Source organism: Mus pahari, chromosome 22 (genome assembly GCF_900095145.1).
Source record: "Mus pahari chromosome 22, PAHARI_EIJ_v1.1, whole genome shotgun sequence".
Lineage (NCBI taxonomy): Eukaryota > Metazoa > Chordata > Mammalia > Rodentia > Muridae > Mus > Mus pahari.
The window spans coordinates 29,527,467-29,545,816 of NC_034611.1; the positions used below are offsets into that span (position 1 = coordinate 29,527,467).

The window sequence follows — 18,350 nt, forward strand, 5'->3', positions numbered from 1 at the left end:
GCCCAGATTGGGTAATTAGCTTCTGGACTTGTAAAATTCCAACCTCACCACATCACTGACGCTCCAATCAATCTTTGCAGACACAGACTTCTTCCAGGAATTCTCCTTCATAACTCTTTTTAGTTACAAAGTCAATGACTTTGACTTTTCTACAAAGTCATTTCCCAATATTTAGGTTTAGAATGCTGTATTTCTAAGCATTTTTGTTTCCCTTTGTCATTAACATCTTAGTCTGGAAAATTGACATTTTAGGTATATGAACATTGTTCACGCTGGGCACCTTTTACCTCCTTTCGGGAGGCCATCTTTTAGTTGAGGTGAGGAAGGACCGGTGGAAACTATGCTTCCCAGTTACTTTTTTTTCCTTGAAGAGTAGCGGAGCGACGTTGAACTGGGTACACGTCCTCACAAGGGGGCGCGATGCTAGGAGGTGAACAAGGAGACCTAGCAAACACCCTGCTTCTAGAACTCCGCCGCCTCTGCGACTCCAGCCTGCTGTCAGCTCGTTTCAAGTAGGCCTGGCACAGTGAGTTCCGAGTCGGCAGGGTTTGACCCGGGGGCCCCTCCGTAGTCTGAAAGAGGCAGGGCGACTCAGCATCCTTCCCAAAGCAGAACTGGTCCTTAGAACGCATTTGCTCTTAGAGGGTCTCCTGACGGAAGTTTACTAAATTGCGTCCATGGCACCGGAACGTTAGGCTCGGCGTTGTGCCGGCGGTACAAATACAAATGGGTCGGCTAGGACGCGGGCTTCACACACCAGAGGGTCCGACCGCAGCACTCGAGGTGGGCTGGGTTTGCCCTCAACAAAAATGGCGCGGACCCGTCCCGTCGGTTAGAGATCCCATGCTCGTGAGCCTGGCCGAGAGTCGATGTGACTTCAGCCGCAAAGCGGATGTTATTATCATTCACTTCCGGGTGAGACCCGCCGGGCGCCATCTTGTCTCGTTCATGAAGAAGTAGAAGCCTCGAAAAGGTTGGGAGAGAATTACGGGAACGGTGGCGACCGCGGGATTCCGGAAGCGGAGCGGGTAAGCGACGAGCCGCCTGCCCGGAGAGGGGGGGAGAACCTGCCGGAGGACTAAGCTCCTCTGGGTCTGGGTGACGAACGGAGCGTGACTCAGGCTGCAGGACGCCGCTTGGCGCCACCGCCAGCCCGCACCTCCTTCCCGAGGAGCGCCGGCGCCCGCCCGAGAGAGTGAGCGAGAGAGCGAGCCGCTGTGGCCGGCAGGGAACTGCCTGTGGCTGAGGAGAGGGCTCACGACCCATTCTTGGAACTAAAAAGAGTTTCCTCGGAGAAGGCCCGGGACTCATTGTTGGGCGCCGGAGCGGCCGTTACGCAGTGCGCCTGCGCCGTGGGAACCCTTCGGGGCCCGGGAGCGCGGAGGGGCGGAGGCGGCGGGGGCCGGGAGCTGGGACTTCGGGCGCCGCGCCGCCCACTACGCAGGCGCCGCCGCTTTCTGCTGCGTCCTGGTCAAGTATGATTTAGTTGCTTAGTTTGGGTGTTTTAAACCCATCGCAGAGGAAACGAGCAAGTATCCTGTATTTCAGTTGTTTCCTTCTTTTGTGGCTTAACAAACTTGGGCACGGAGCAGATTTTGACTGCGCTTGGTTAAGTTAGCAGTCTTTAATACTTCATTTACCTTTTCTCTTCCTAACCCTCGAGAAAACAAAAATAATCTTGGTTCTTTTGTTTTGTTTTGTTTTGTTTTTTGAGTACATCCAGCTAAAAACCAAACCAGAACAGTAAAGACTTTTTATTTGTGGGGTGGTTTTCTAAAGCATCAGGGGAGACGGAATGGGTTCCCGGATATTCTTAAGACACACTATTTAAAACATAAGTAAGCTTTATATTTAAGGACTATTGTGAGCCTCATTATATGGCCCTGGCTGGCCTGGAACTCCTGCCTTTGCCCATGAATGCTGGGATTAGATGTATTCACTACCACATCAAGCCCTAGAACTTAATTGAATTATAGAAAAATTAAACGGCTAGTATATAACCACGTGCTTTATTTTCTCAGTAACATATACTTGCATGACACTTTTTTTTTGTACTATTAATGGATGGGATGCTTCTACATTATTAATTGATGGGATGCTTCTATTTCCTTAGTTAAAAAAAATCACTTTTAAAAATAACATTTTTTTGTGGCAATCCTTTGGAACTGAAGTTACAGATGGTTGTGAGTTGCCATGAGGTGCTGGGAACTGGAGGCAGGTCCTCTGTAAGAGCAGCCAGTGCGTTAGCTGCTGAGCCATCTGGCCACGGTATCTTTTCAATGAAAAATTCCTACTTTATGTCTGTGTGTCAGTCCTGTCTGTTGTCCAGATTCTTCCACTTTTGACCATTGCTAAATCTTTCAGGTGTCTGCTATTTCCCACCAGCTTCTATTTGATTGGTCAGTGTTTTGTTTCTTTGTTACGCTGTTGTAGAGACTGGCCTGGAACACTCGCTACTTCCCTGAATTAGCTTCTTTCTCTTGAGATTACAGACATAGCTACTATAGAACTTTATTTCAGTTTGGGGGCAAGGCGCCCAGGCTAGCCACCAACTCAAGATCATAACTGTTTTTACTTCTGAACCTCTTTAGTGCTAAGATTACAGAACTGCGAGGTACAAAGAGATTTAAAACATATTTCAGTTCTCATCTTTTTGTCACAATCTGTAAATGAGTTTTGTAAATATTAGTGGTCATTATTTGAAGAAGTCATTTTGAAGTCAATTGAAGGGTTTTCCTTTTTTCCATTTGAGATTTCTTTTTATTTGTGTGTGCATGTGTATACATGTGTATTGCACGTGTGCTTGCTCATGCCTGTGTTGAGTGTGTATATGTGCACATGAGTGTGAGGATATTTGGTCCCCTGGATCTGGGATTTCAGAAAGTATAAGTTGTTCGATGTGAAGCTGGGATTGAGTTTGGGTGCTCTGTAAGAACAGCCAGCACCTTTAAGCACTGAGCGATCCTTTGGCTCCAGGTCTGTTTGTTGTCATTTGCAGTTCTAATACAGAATAATTTATAGAAAAGACTGAATGATAATAATCCTAATGTTAGTATCTGGGGTCACTGTAACAGATTACTACAAACTAGGTGGCATAAAACAACTGAAATTTCCTCTTTTATGGTTCTAAAGGCAAAAAGTATGAAAGCAAAGTTTGACAGGTACCTTCTTTCCTTCTGGGTTTGGGCGGCGCCTGTCTTTCTGTTCTTTAGCTTGTAGAGTTGTCCAATCTTTGGCATTGTAGGCACAGGACAGTCTCCATATGGATACTTATGTCTGTCCTCATCTAGGGATGAACTAGGTCTTATTCTAATCAAGTATGACCCCATCGTAAATTGAGTACTGTATCCACACAGACCCTGGTTTCCAAATAAGTACAGGTAACATGGATTTAGGACTTCAACCTGTCTTTGGGAAGATTACCAGTTAGTCCATAAGTCTGGTTTTAGTTTTTTCCAGCAGTATGATACTGTTGATAATCAAGTGCAATCTTTGGTTATTGGCTTTTCTAGTCTTCCCAAATTCAAGTTGTTTTTCAAGGAAATCACATTAACTTTACCCTGTGAAGGAAAATTTTGTCAGCAGTCTGTTGAATGAATCATCAAAATTAGACTTCTCCAAACCTGAAAAGTTGATGATCTCTGAAAATAAGTCTAAAAGGAGACTAAACTGATTCAGTCTTTTTTAAAAGCCACGTTTATCTATTTTGTGTACATATGTGACTGTGTGAACACACGTGCCTTGACATGTTTGTGGAGGTCAGAGGACTACTTTGAGGAATTGGTCCTCATCTTTGACCATGTGGGTTACAGGGATAAAATGCATTAAGGTTAGCAGGATGGGTGGGAGGGAAGTGCCTTTACCTACTGAGCCATTTCATGGCTCTCGGGATTTTTTTCTCCTTGTGCTAGGGGGACATGAGGGTGCTGGGGATCATACATAGGCTTTGCATATGTTAGCCAAGTTCTCTACTAATTACGTGTATCCCTAGGTCTAGAAATCAAACTGTGGCGTTAAATAAATAGTAATATTAAGATGTACTTCTTGTGCTAAAGTTGCATATTTAGTGGATAACATATATGAATGATGAATGAGTAAAATCCCTAACCATTTAATATAAACACAATACTATGATAGAGGGAGCACTCAGTAAGATTTCCTCTGTTCATAAGAAAATCCTTGAGAGTTCAAACATTTATTCTACAAGAACTATTGCATGTTACTTTTAATTTATGGAGATTTTCAGACTGTGTAATAATTCAGTGTATAAGTTTTCCAAATTACTACTCACCCAATATATGACTATAATTTTTCATGGTTTAAGTCTGTTATTAAAATTTAGTGGGTCTGTTGATTGGGTTCGGCAGTAGTGTGATTGCCTTTGCTTATCTCAAGAAACAAAAAAAAGTTGAATTAAAAATTGTTTCTATGGAACTGTTCATATTGAACATAGTCATGTTTTCCAAACTAAGAGTCCAAATACAGAACCAAATTCAACAACAAGCTTTAAAATACTTTACAAGTAGGGGCAGGTACTTTAATTTATTTTACTTTTTTTTTTTTAACTAATCAAAAATAGGTTCTGGCTGGGCTGTGGTGGTACACGCCTTTAACCCCATCATTCAGGAGGCAGAGGCACCCAGATCTCGAAGTTTGAGACCAACCTGGTCTGCAGAGTGAGTTTCAAGACAGCCAGTACTATACAGAGAAACCACCCTGTCTTTAAAAACAAAAACAAACAAACAAAAATACAAACCTGTCTGTCAGTGAGTTATATATTTATAGTTACAACCAATTGCATATCAGAAGTACTTGGTAAAATGGATCTAGTGAGCATACTCAGATTTTTGTTTTATGTAATGAAAATGTTATTTTATATGAGGGCTCTGAGCATCCTAAAGTTTTGGTTCCCTGTGGGTATTAAATCAATCATCCATGGATACTGAAGGGCGTAATCTGCATGCGTTTTTGTTTGGTTGTGGGATAGCATCTCAGGAGGAGGGATGAAGGTTGCTATGGACATATGGCCCAGCTGACCTTGAACTCAAGAGATTTGCCTTAGTGCTGGTTCATGCCCAGCACTGTAATCTGTGCTTTGATTCTTGTATGTCAGGATTCAGAGTGGTCTGTCTTAGAAGTTTTGAATTTGGTACGTTGTTTTATATAAAGATTTTATGGTGAACATGAAGAAAAAGAGACTAGGGCTTCTAACTTTTTGTCATCAAGTTAGTTTGCTCTTTTGTTAAGTAATTGGTAAACTCTTTATAGGTATTGTGCTGGCCTAAAACATATAAAACTATATGTTATATACTTGGTTAGTTAATTCAGTTTTTCTAATCAAGTTTTTGCCCAAATTCTGTTCCTTTTGCTTATCTGTTTCCTTTTTATAGACTTAACAAGAAGGAGAGTTTAGTTTTCATGGCCAGTGAGTTATTTCATTGGGATTAGACTTGGAATTTACTCGAACTCGTGCTTGAAAATGAGCAAAGATTAGGTAGCTTTTCTGTGTTCAGGTGGCTCATGTGTGATTTTTACTTTTATACAAGTCACTCTGGATTGTACTCGTTGCTTCCCTTGAATCCATTTTTAAAGCTAAAGTATTTCTGAAAGTACACACACTGTGAAAGAATCCAAAGAATACAGAAAGTATGAAGCGGAAGTCCCTGATGACTATTTTCTGCTTCCCCGAACTTAAGGAGTTTTGTAAGTTAGGTCTTAGATGCGTGCTGGATGTGGAACCTAAGTGGTGTGGTTTGGGTATGTGTGCTGTCATTGGGTTTTTCCCCACTGAGTTTGTATGTCAGTACGTGTCAGTGTACAAAGCTGTGCTTTACTCATTTTAGTTGCTCAATAGAAGTCCATTTAATTTATTCAACTTACACCTAACTTTAGTTAAATTTTATTATAAGTACATGTTTACAATTAGAAATTTTGCTTTTTTAAAAAATAGTTTTGCTGCAAGACTAGGTGCATCCTCTCCCACTGAGGCCAGACAGGACATTCCATTTAGGGGCATGGGATATAGGCAGACAGACAACAGGCTCAGGGACAACCCCTGCTCCAGTTGTTGGGAGACTTGTATGAAGACCAAGCTGCTCATCTGCTGCATACGTGTGGGTAGCCTAGGTCCAGCCCATGCTCGGGGAGCACCTAAGAGCCCAGGTTAGTTGACCTATTGGTCTTCCTGTGGAGTCCCTATCCAATTCCGGTCCCTCAATCCTTCTCGCAACTCTTCCATAAGATTCCTGGAGCCCCATCTACTGTTTGGGTGTGCATCTCTTTCCATTGGCTGTGGGCTGGAGCCTCCCATTGGACAGTTAATGCTAGGTTCCTGTCTGCAAACAACAGAGTATCATTAATAGTGTCAGAAATTGGGTTTTGCCTGTGGGATGGGTCTCAGTTTGAGGCAGTCATTGGTTGGCCATTTCCTCATTCTTTGTCCCTCACATCTTGTAGGTAAGACACATTTTTTGGTTGAAGGTTTTTTTTGAGGAGTTTTTTAGACTTGTTTACAGAAAAGTGAGTCCTGTGAGATCTACCATCTCATTATCCATAACTTAGATTTAGTAGTTAGCAGAGTACCCTGACTTCTTTTTCATTCTTTTTAAATGCTAAGCAACAAGTTTTCGAAGTTGTCTCACTTTTCACCATTGACTCATTACTATTTCTAATGTCATTCCTTAACGCCTTTAACTTTTTGTATTGGAAGTGCAGTTGTTCATTTAAACATCTGTGGTGAGACTGTTCCATACTTCAGTGAATATAATACTTTATTTTGTAAATTCTGTCCACGTACGTGACATTGGCAGTGTTTGAATTTCTAATTTCTCATCAACTTTCTTTCTGAAGTTCTCTTAGAAGGGGTTATGTGTTTATTAAATATTATTAACTATAATCAGAAGAACAGGCTTTCTTCAGCTATAGCTATTTGTTACTCTTTTAACAGAGTTTGGTTGGAGGCTCAATGGATCACTTTTTATAATCATTAAAACGATTGGATCTAGCCAGGCAGTGGTGGCACACTTACAGACACATGATTCTCGGTATACCTTATTCTAGCATAGCTAATTAGAACTGTATTTTTCACTCTGACACGAGCATTAATTTAAACCTTTCTATTCTTTTTTTTTTTTTTTTTTTGGTTTTTTTTTTTGGTTTTTTTGAGACAGGGTTTCTTTGTATAGCCCTGGTTGTCCTGGAACTCACTTTGTAGACCAGGCTGGCCACACCCGGCTAAGCCTTTCTATTCTTGCTTTTCAATCTAAATCTAGTTGTCTCTGACAATATTGAATAGAATTACAGAGCTTTCCTCGTGTAAAGTATATCATCATGCCGTCTCTGATATTTAAGTTTTGAAAATGTAAAAAGTCTTAGCATTAACTGCGTTTAATTTGTCATAAATAGGAACTTAAAGGATGTGGGATCAAGGAGGACAGCCGTGGCAGCAATGGCCCTTGAACCAGCAACAGTGGATGCAGTCATTTCAGCACCAGCAAGATCCAAGTAAGGAAAAGCCTGCCTTTGAAAGCGGATACAGGGTGGACGTTTAGAGATTGGTAGGATCTAGATGATGGCATTCAGGTTGGCTTATTGAATTTTATATCTTAAGACTGATACTGTCTTAAGTTTTCTAAAGAAAAAGCATGAAATGTGCTTGAGTATTATGTATTTCTATTCTGGATTGTATTTATTACAGCTTGTGCTATATCATTTTTGTTCATCTATGTACATGTTTGTGCATGGTCAACATATGGAGTGGGTGAACGTGCATATTTGTGTGGAGGCAGAGGTCAATATCAGATGTCTTCCTCAGTCACTCTCATTAAACCTGGAGCTCACTGACTGGATGAGACTGGCTGGCCAGCAAGCTATAGGAATCTACACAGCTTCACAGTGCTGGGGTTATAGGTGTGCACTGCATCACCTAGCCTAAATGTAGGCTCCTATATGTAGGGAGTTCAGACTTAGGGAGCTTCTCATTGTTACGTACCAAGCTCTGACTGAGCCATCTCCTCGGACCCATTATGTTATGCCATTTTCAGATTTCTTTTTACTAAGGACTGTCTTAAGAATGTTGAGCTAATTGGTATTGCAGGTCTTTAATCCCAGCACTTGGGAGGCTGAGGCAGGTGGATCTCTTTGAGTTTGAGACCAGCCTTGTCTATATAGTTCTAGGTTAGCCTGAGCTACATACATAGTGAGACCGGTTCTTAACTACCCTCTACTCCCCTCCACCCCACAATAATGTAGAGGGAAAAGGAAAAGTATCAGGGACCCATTTAACACCTAAGGTCTGTTTTGCTTCATCCTTGTGATTATATTGCTCTTTCCTTGGGGAGATTTTTTTTTTTTCCTGTTTTGAGGCAATCTTTTGTAATGTAGCCCAGGCTGGCATAAAATGTTCTGTATAGCCCAAGGTAGCCTCAAACTCAGAGCGCTCCTACCTCCACTTCCTAGGCTTTAGGTTAGAGATGTGCACCGCCATACCTAGCTTATTTCTTTTTTAAATAGCTACATAGCATTTTCATGTATGGTTTTATTCTAATATAAACCAACAATGATAGCAGTAGTAAGACTTCTGGTATTTGATTGTTTATACCTCTCCAGGCATAAATAGTTCGCATAATCTTGTGAACATAACATTAATAACTTGTCCAATTATTTTCTTAGTAAAAGTGCTAGGCTTGCTAGATCATAGTTGGAAAGTTTAAGATATATTTGACCTACTTATCATCATTGGGCTATATTAGTTTCCGGTTTCATTAAAATGTATGAGAATAATTACTTTGTTTGCTCTTAGTAATGAGAGGTCTTAGAATTTTAGTATAGATTTGGAGAGGAAAAAGATAGTAGAAACAATAGATTTTGAAGTTGGTGGAGAGGTATTTTTGTCTACAACAATGAGCATGCAGGTCCAGCTGTGAGAAGACCAGGGATAGAAACTCAGTGGTTTATCAGTGTCGACTCAAAGGCAGCCTGGGGAGAATGGAGCACTCTGAAGGAAGAAATGATCGAGCTCGGTTATTTTTGCACTGGCTTTAACAGGTGCATGTGAATCTTTCCAAAAACTCAGGAAACTAAGGTCGTCGATTTTTCTATTATATAATATTAAAATATGTTAGGAGTTTTGAGACAGGCTCTCTCTCTGTAGTTCCGGCTGTCCTGGAACTTTCTGTGTAGACCAGGCTGGCCTTGAATTCACAGAGATTCTCCTGCCTCTATCTGGAGTGCTAAGATTAAAGGTGTGTGCTACTACACTAGGCTGAAAGTGTTCTTATTATAGAGTCCTTTTCTGAAACCCATGTATATTTTGATCTGCATATTTGTAGACATAACTATAATAGTTAAGTATCTATCTAACTAATAAAGGATTCTTTAAGAGGAATGGGGAAGAACAGAGAAAAAAAAGAAAGAAAGGGAAGAGGGAGAGAAGAAAGAAGAAAAGAAGGAGCCAGGGAGATGGTCCAGGTGTTACAACACTTGCCATGTGTCTTAGTTAGGGTTTTACTGCTATGAATAGACACTGTGATCAAGGCAAGTCTTATAAAAGACAACATTTAATTGGGGCTGGCTTACAGGCTCAGAGGTTCAGTCCATTATCATCAAGGTGGACACATGGCAGTATCTAGGCAGGCATGGCGCAGACAGAGCTGAGAGTTCTATGTCGTCATCCAAAGGCTGCTTGCTAGTGGAAGACTGACTTCTAGGCACCTAGGGTGAGAGTATTAAGTCCACACCCACAGTGACAAACCTACTCCAACCAGGTCACACCTTTTCCAACAAGGCCACACCTCCAAATGGTGCCACTCCCTGGCCCAAGAATATACAAACCATCACACCATGCAAGCAAGAGAACTGGAACCCATGTTCAATGCCGGGTGTGTAATGGTTCAGCCTCAGAAGGCAGAAGGAGATAATCACTAAGGAAACCGCTATGGATACTTACTAGCCTTGCCTGGGATTGAGGGACCCTTCTTCAAAGAATAGTAAAGACAGGGTAAAGGAAGTGTTAACTGTCATGCCTCCAAATGTACATGTGCCCATAAACACATAGACATATATGCACATGTATGTGTATACCATACTTAAAAAGAAGACAAATAGCGGAATAATTGAGATACTTGTTTTACATAGAGGTGCTATTCTTTCAGCTCCTACATCCGAATGCTAAATTCTGCTAATGTACTTTAGGCCAGATTGACTGGGCTGCTTTGGCCCAGGCTTGGATTGCACAAAGAGAAGCTTCAGGACAACAGAGCATCGTAGAACAACCTCCAGGAATGATGCCAAATGGGCAGGATATGTCTGCAATGGAGTCTGGTCCAAATAATCATGGGAATTTTCAAGGGGATTCAAATTTTAACAGAATGTGGCAACCAGGTTTGTTACTTATATTTCCCAAATTTTAGAATGTCTTAAAATAAAAGTAGGATTAGTAGTACATTGTTTAACTTGTTTACTTTTATGACTTCTTGAAATTAATGCTCCTTAAGAAATAGGCAGTCTCAATTTGATTTGATCTTGACATTTTTTTGTGGTTATGTTATTTTGTACACAGTCTGCTAGTGTTATGGCACTCAGTTTGATTTTTTTCTTGGTTCTTCATTCCTAGGCTGACAGGGGCTGGGAACCCTCTGGAAACCTCACTTGGCATCTAGGGAAAAGAGAGCACTCTTTGTCTCTCTGTTGCATCCTCTGGCCTTTTCAGAAGCAGCGCTTGGCAGAGTAAAACATGTCTAGCCTCTAATTAAAGAAAAGTTGTGCTACTGTATGACAAGCAAGCCTGTCAGATGCGCTCTGCTCCTCTCATCCATCCACTTTTCCTCCTCCCCACCCTTTTTTCAGATAGTGGTGACGTTCCCTAAATTCTTGGCTGTTCCACTTATTTATTTATTTTTAAAGAATTATTTTATGTAGATGAGTGCATTGTTGTTCACTCAGATGCACCAGAAGAGTGCATCGGATCTCATTATGGGTGGTTGTGAGCCACCATGTGGTTGCAGGGAATTGAACTTGGGACCTCTGGAAGAGCAGTCGGTGCTCTTAACTGCTGAGCCATCTCTCCAGCCCATTATTTATTTTTTTAAACTTCACAGTAAGATTTAGATTCTTTAATGTTTACTCAATTTTCCACGAATGTGTTGATATTTTTAATAATCCCATCACACTATTTATAGAGATTGCACATTTGAATATGTTGCTGCAGAAGTCATAGCTTCAGTTTGCTATTTTTATTATTTCTGTTATTACTGGTGAGAATGGAAAACAGTATATTTTCAGTATTACTTTTAAAAGAGTAACAAATGTTCTCATCTTTGATGTGAAGTGGTTTATTTTTGTCTTTTAGAAGGCCGAATTTTCCCACTTTTAAAACGAGTTAAATGTACTCATCCCGACATCAGTGGTCCTCCTTTTACTCCTTGCTGCCCTTAGCTTCCCTTCATTGGCTTTCTCTGGGACACAAAGCAACTTAGTAACCTTTGCGTGGCTCAGTTTCCCCTTCTGAAATTGACAGATAACACCAGATTTCTCCCTACCTCACAGGGTTGTTGTGAGGATAAATGTGTTCATGGAAAAAGAAATAATATAAAATTTAAGGTATTTTTATGTTGTTACTATTGAACAGTAATAGCAGCACATCCAAGAGTTGTTTTGGGACTTGTTAAATTTGTTAACACTTTTTGGAGCTGAGTGTGGGCTCACATGCCTGTAAGTGTAGTGCTGGGGAGGCAGAGGCAGACGGGGCTCATGGTAGAGGCCAGTTCTAGCTATGTAGAAATTCCAGCTTAGCTTGGTCTGCATGGCAAGATTCTTGTCTCAAAATATCAAACAAAATAATAACTTTAGGCATTTTGTTTAGAATGTTAGAACAGAGTTAACATTTGAATTACGTATGGGATAGCTTTTAATTCATTGCTTATTTTAAGGTAATACAAAACAAATTTGACCCAAATGCTATAAATTGCTTTTTAAATTCTGTGTCATTACTTTTTGTAGCTTTCTTGAGATCTTAAAAATTGTATTGACTTTGTTATAATCCCCTGTTGAATGTCTTTATGCCTGAATCCTGAATAGAATGGGGAATGCATCAGCAGCCCCCACACCCCCCTCCAGAGCAGCCATGGATGCCACCAGCACCAGGCCCAATGGACATTGTTCCTCCTTCTGAAGACAGCAACAGTCAGGACAGTGGGGAGTTTGCCCCTGACAACAGGCATATATTTAACCAGAACAATCACAACTTTGGTGGACCACCTGATAATTTTGCAGTGGGGCCGGTGAACCAGTTTGACTATCAGGTGAAAGATATTTTGTTACTTTACTACCATAGACATGCACATAACCCATTCCTTGGCAATGTCTTGTCAAGAATTCCTAAGATGTGTGTCATTTTCGGGGTTGTACAGATAAGCACATACAGTGAAAATGTATCAACATTTATTAAAATCATTAGATTTTTACTTGATTAGGAAATTGGTACCGACAAACATTAGGAAAAATTTGGATAAAGTGGAAAATGTGTAAGTGCAAATAGTTATATGATGCCTTGTTTTCCAGTTTTAACGTGATATATCTAAATGTTAAAGTATGAAAATATACACTAGTTGAATATATTATATGTCAATAATAGATTATAAATAAGACAAAGCACAATGACTATAGATTGTCTTAACTGTTGTACCTTCTATGTAAAGTTAATCCTGGGTTTTTAGTGTTTTTTCCCCATCTTTATATACCATATTAATGGAATTGTTCATGGCTTCCTTTGTGACATTCATTCCTAGGGACATAGAACTCTATGGAGAATAGTGTTATTGTATGGACTTTATTTTCTTTAAGACCCTGCTTTGCTTAGGTCTACCCTTAAATTATACTAGATGTCACTGATTCCAGTAGCTGCTTTATGTAATAAGCTGACATAACTTAAAATCTTTAAAACTGCAGATTTAAACGTTAACCACAAGCTGAATTTGATAATATGTTCATCTTGAGATGGTATTACTCGCATTAAAGCACGATTAGATTCTTGTGTACTAACTCTTGGGATTCACATGTGACAGTTTTTCTCTGTTATGATGGGATGTAGTGACAGGGAGCCCTCTCCTTACCTTTGTTTGGCCTGGTGAAACCTGTGTGAACAAGGTAGAAACCCTGTTGGCAGCTTTCTCCTAAAAGGCCTCTGAAAGTGCAGATTTTCAAAAGAAAATAGTTAATTCAGTGTCATTTTTGACTTGTAAATAAATAAGTCCTGCCCTACTTTAGCAACAACCTGAATTCACTAGAAATGGGAAGTTCAGACTGTCAACAACAACAATGAATTGTTCTGTAGTTTTTAGTTAAATAAAAATTGGCCACGTGTGGTGATGTGCCCTGTCACCCCAGCACCCATGAGGCTTTGGGTTATCAGCCTTGGGCACATAACAAGTTCAAAGCTAGGTTATAGAATCCTGTTTATATTTATATAGACAGAAAATCTTTAACTTTCCTAAGAAAAGCAAGCATGGGTTCTCGGGGTTACAGAAGTACTGTTCGGTGTTAGATCCATGGAATTCTTGGATTTGCTACACACATGGATTTCTACTGTCCCAGTTCATAACATGTGTGTGTCCCAGAAGGTATATGTACTAAACTGAAGAAAATTAAAATGTAATACTCTTTCAGCATGGGGCTGCTTTTGGTCCACCACAAGGTGGATTTCATCCTCCTTATTGGCAACCAGGACCTCCAGGACCTCCAACACCTACACAGAATCGACGAGAGCGGCCACCATCGTTCAGGGACCGACAGCGTTCACCTATTGCACTTCCAGTGAAGCAGGAGCCTCCACAAATTGGTAGCTATTTAAATCTGTTCCATGAACCACATTAGCATGATGGCTTTATCACTGTAAAAACTGTATTTTGGTTTCCGAAGTTGTTAAAGCACCTCTTTGGTTTGGTAGAAATAATGATATTTTAAAACCCTGTCATTTTATAGTCATAATTCTTAAAAACAGAAATGCCGATCTAAAATTTAAAAGGTATTGAATAGTTTTTTCAGATTACTTGTTTTAAACAGTAATTTTTGATAAAATGTAGATTTTTGCTGACCATACATCTTTAGTGTTCTTTGCCTTGGATCTCTCTCCTTCTAGTCTTAGCTATGAGATAGATTGCTGCCAAATTGGTTTTCTTTAAGTATTTTCTTCCCCATGTGTATTTTACCAAAAACAAACAAACAAACATTAACTTTCAAATAATATTAAAGCTAGTAATGACAAGTTATATATTTATTCTACATTATATCCACAAAGTTTCAAAGCAGCTACCATTTAACAGACCAGGAAAATATGCCTTTTAACATCTTAGGAAGATTCTAATTTAATGCCTTTTACATTTGACTGAACAAATTCTTAGCATGAAAACGGACTGTCATTTTTGTTTTTCATATTTTAGGAAACAGCTTAGGATAAAAATCTGGGCCTGAATTAGTTTATATCATGGTTTACTGACTTTTTAACCCTGAGCAAGCACATGGGTTTATCTCTTCGCTCGAGCATCAGTTTCCTCACCTACCAAGAGGTTGAGTGATAGTAGTGACCCCAGGGATTCTGTATACTTGAAACGAGAGGACAGTTGAATGCACTTCTGTGCCCTGGCAAATCGCATGTGAGCATTAGACCATGCTCCCTCCTCGTTTCAAAGGGATGCCTTTTCAAGCACAACATGAAGGGATTTTACTTTTACTCCTGGCATTTATAGAAACTCAAAAACTATTTGCTTTATTTGCTTATTATGATTTTTTACTTAATTGACATAGGATTTTGTTTTTTCCTTCTGTGAAACAGATGCAGTAAAACGCAGGACTCTTCCAGCCTGGATTCGTGAAGGCCTTGAGAAGATGGAACGTGAAAAGCAGAAGAAGTTAGAGAAAGAAAGAATGGAACAGCAGCGTTCACAGTTGTCAAAAAAAGAAAAGAAGGCCACGGAAGATGCTGAAGGAGGGGATGGTCCTCGCTTACCCCAAAGAAGTAAATTTGTAAGTAGAACCTGATGACATGAAACTGATAATTGTGTCTGTGTGAAAGTAGCCTGAGCCTACAGGAATCCTCGTGTTTCTGCGTGGTCTTGGGCTTGGGTGGGTTGGTCTGTGTATGTCTCACTGAGATGGGCTATAGTTACATCGCAGGGTGCCTCGAACACTTCCTCAGGCTGGTGTTGACTCACCGTGCTTTAGATTCCCAAGTACAAAGATTACATGTACATGCCTATGCCTAGTGGGGTTGCTGTTTTTGTGGATGTTATCGAGAGTAAGGGAGAGGAGAATGGGGGAGGGGAGCAGTAAGTTAAAAAGCCTGTTCTGTAAGGATGGTTTGTGTAATTCTGGTTAGTTTTTATGGTAATGTGCCACTCTATACTTTTCCTCATGGCACAGCCACTCCCTAACAGTGGATAACATAAAACAAAAGTGTCAAGTAGCATAGAGGAATGAGTCCATCCTTCCGTAAATACTTAATGTATGCATTTCCTGAAGCTTTAGTGGTCTGTTTCCATTCTTTCTAACATGAACATTGAACATTTCGGTTTTAAATCTTTTAAATATTTATTTCTCAGTTCCTGGCATGAGTGGTTTAGGAATTTTTCTGTTCTACAGTGTTTTGTTAGACACTGTTTTTCTTCTGTCTTCCTGAATATATTGGGCTTGTATTGCATATATTTGTCCTCTGGTTCTAGTATTCTGTCCATGGGAGTATTTAGATAGTTATTTGCTTTTTAACTTCTTACAGTAGTTGCTAGGAGTGACCATATGATAGTTCTTTGACTAAAATAGGGTCTAGGGCATTTCTATACTGCTGATCTTATTTGCATTTTCAAGCCTTGCCATAATCTCTTTTCTTATATAAGTGTTTATGGGTGTTTGTGTACATTCAACATATTCTGTTTCTTTGGGGGAGGTTAACTCTAATACAAATAAATTGAGATTTCTTTCCAAAAAAAAAAAAAAAAAAAGGGTCTAGGGTTTCATGGTACTTAAATCACACAAAACATATTTCTCTGTCTGAAGTAGATCTAATTTTTTTTAAATAAATATGAAGTTGACCTCATATAATATATATAATATTTTTAAACCACCATGTGGTTGCTGGGATTTGAACTCAGGACCTTTGGAAGAGCAGTCGGTGCTCTTAACCACTGAGCCATCTCTCCAGCCCAGATCTAATTTCTTATCTGTCTATTGTGTACTCACAAAGTACTTTAGGGAGGTTGAAGTGATGGCTTAGTAGTTAAGAGCACTGACTATTCCTCCAAGAAACCTAAGTGAGATTCCCAGAATCTAAGTTAGAAACCCATGTGGCAGCTCAACCATCTGTAATGCCAACCCCAGGAGATCCAGTGCCTTTTGGCCTCTGCAAGCACATGATACACAAGACAGAAACAACCATACACATAGAATAAAAATGAAGGTTTAAAAAAACTTTTTGTGATAAAAGAAGAGAAAGAAAACTTAGTTTCAGGTATAGCAAGCTGAGACTTTGGATCTGGCCAGAGATTTATTATTAAATCATGTTAAATAAACGGATAATTATTTAAGTATATAATACTATAGAAATTAAACTCTGGTCCACTGAGTGGTGGCAGATGCTATATTCTCTGCATTCCTAGGGGACAAGGCTGGGGCATGGATCTGAAACTGATTTCTCAAGGGGGAAAGAAAAAAATGAAAGAACATTGAAAATGATTGTCTGAAATATATATAACAACAGAAAGTAATGTAATTTAAAGAGGTTAAGAGGTCAGCAATAGACTACATACTTTAGCATCTCTTTTTTTTTTTTCTTTTTGTTTTGATTTTTGAGAAAGGGTTTCACTGTGTATCCCTGGCTGCACTGAAACCTGCTCTGTAGACCAGGCCTAAGAGATCTACCTCCCAAGTGCTGGAACTAGAGGCATGCACCACCACCTAAGAGGCATGCTTAGTATCTTTATAGCCAACAGCAAAAAAAGCCAAAACAAAAACAAACCCCAAACTGAAATTTAGAAAGCAGCTGCTCTTGCAGGTTAGTTTCCTCAATATTAAATTGTAATTGTAAGTCTGTGCTCCCATCCTGTTGCCATAGGATAGTGATGAAGAGGATGAAGATGCTGAAAACCTGGAGGCTGTGAGCAGTGGGAAAGTCACTAGAAGTCCATCTCCAGCTCCCCAAGAAGAGCACAGTGAACCGGAGATGACGGAAGAGGAGAAAGAGTACCAAATGGTAAGGCATTGCATGCTGTTAGGGAGTGTTTATTCAGATATAGCCGTGCGAGATAAAGCATGTGCAAAAGAGTGCATTATTATTTCCCAGGACCTTTCCCACGCTTCAAAACAATCTACATCATATACAAAGTACAGAACCATAGTCTGCAAGTAGTTATTAACTATCTCTTTATTTAATAATACTTTTTTTAGGATTTTTAAAAAGAAATCCGGTACTTTTCCCTTCCCTTTCCTCATTTCAATCTTTCCCATACATACTTCCTTTGCTCTCAAAATCCTGGCCTGTTTTTTGGTTTGGTTTGGTTTTGGTTTTTTTGAGACAGTTTTTCTGTTTAGCCCTGGCTGGCCTGGAACTCACTTTGTAGACCAGGCTGGCCTCGAACTCAGAAATCCGCCTGCCTCTGCCTCCCTAGTGCTGGGATTAAAGGCGTGCGCCACCACACCCAGCTGAGACAAGGTTTCTTACTGAACCTAGCACCAGTTGGTTAGATTTGTTGGCTAGCTAGTTCCCAGACCTGCCTCTGCCTCCTGAGCTGGTATTACAGATGCTGGGCACCATGCCTAGCTTCTTACAGGTGCTGGGAATCCAAATTCAAGCCCCATGCTTCCACAGAGGGTAGGCTACTCACTTAGCCGTCTTCGCAACCACAGAAATGTCTCAGCTTTTGTTCTGCTGAGATCACAGGTACTCACTCATTCTTTGATACCTATGAATTTGAAGGTTGTTTTTTTCAAGTTGTAATGTTTTTTGAATATTTTTCAAGATACTCCTTAGTAGTGACCAGTGTGATCTTAAAATATTTTAATTAAAAAGTGCTTTACATTTTAATTATTTTAAAAATAATCAAATGTATTAAAATTAAACTAGAAACTATATAAAATATTCTTCCTTAGATGTTGCTGACAAAAATGCTTCTAACTGAAATTCTTCTGGATGTCACAGATGAAGAAATTTATTATATAGCTAAAGATGCGCATCGGAAAGCAACGAAAGGTACATTGTGGGTGCTCTTGTTTTTTTTTTTTTTTTTTTTTTTTAGTGTTTTTTTTTTTTTTTGGTTTTTTTGGGCTTTTTTTTTCCTCTGGATTTCTATCACACATTTAAATATTTT

At 39.8% G+C, this 18,350-nt stretch overlaps 1 protein-coding gene across 2 annotated transcripts in view; it reads left to right on the plus strand.

Moving 5' to 3' along the window:
* The first annotated feature begins 600 nt into the window (after positions 1-600).
* Pnisr (PNN interacting serine and arginine rich protein) overlaps positions 601-18,350 on the plus strand; it is a 24,713-nt gene continuing 6,963 nt past the window's right edge. The window contains exons 1-8 of one of the 2 annotated variants that reach the window (XM_021221925.2): positions 601-1,028; positions 7,405-7,503; positions 10,192-10,380; positions 12,076-12,299; positions 13,663-13,834; positions 14,828-15,018; positions 17,099-17,236; positions 18,133-18,232. In XM_021221925.2, the coding sequence (XP_021077584.1) occupies positions 7,416-7,503; positions 10,192-10,380; positions 12,076-12,299; positions 13,663-13,834; positions 14,828-15,018; positions 17,099-17,236; positions 18,133-18,232 (1,102 nt within the window). In that variant the 5' untranslated portion in view covers positions 601-1,028; positions 7,405-7,415. Of the gene's footprint in view, positions 1,029-7,404; positions 7,504-10,191; positions 10,381-10,612; positions 10,880-12,075; positions 12,300-13,662; positions 13,835-14,827; positions 15,019-17,098; positions 17,237-18,132; positions 18,233-18,350 lie in introns of those variants that run through there. The other variant, XM_029533258.1, reaches the window with a different exon arrangement.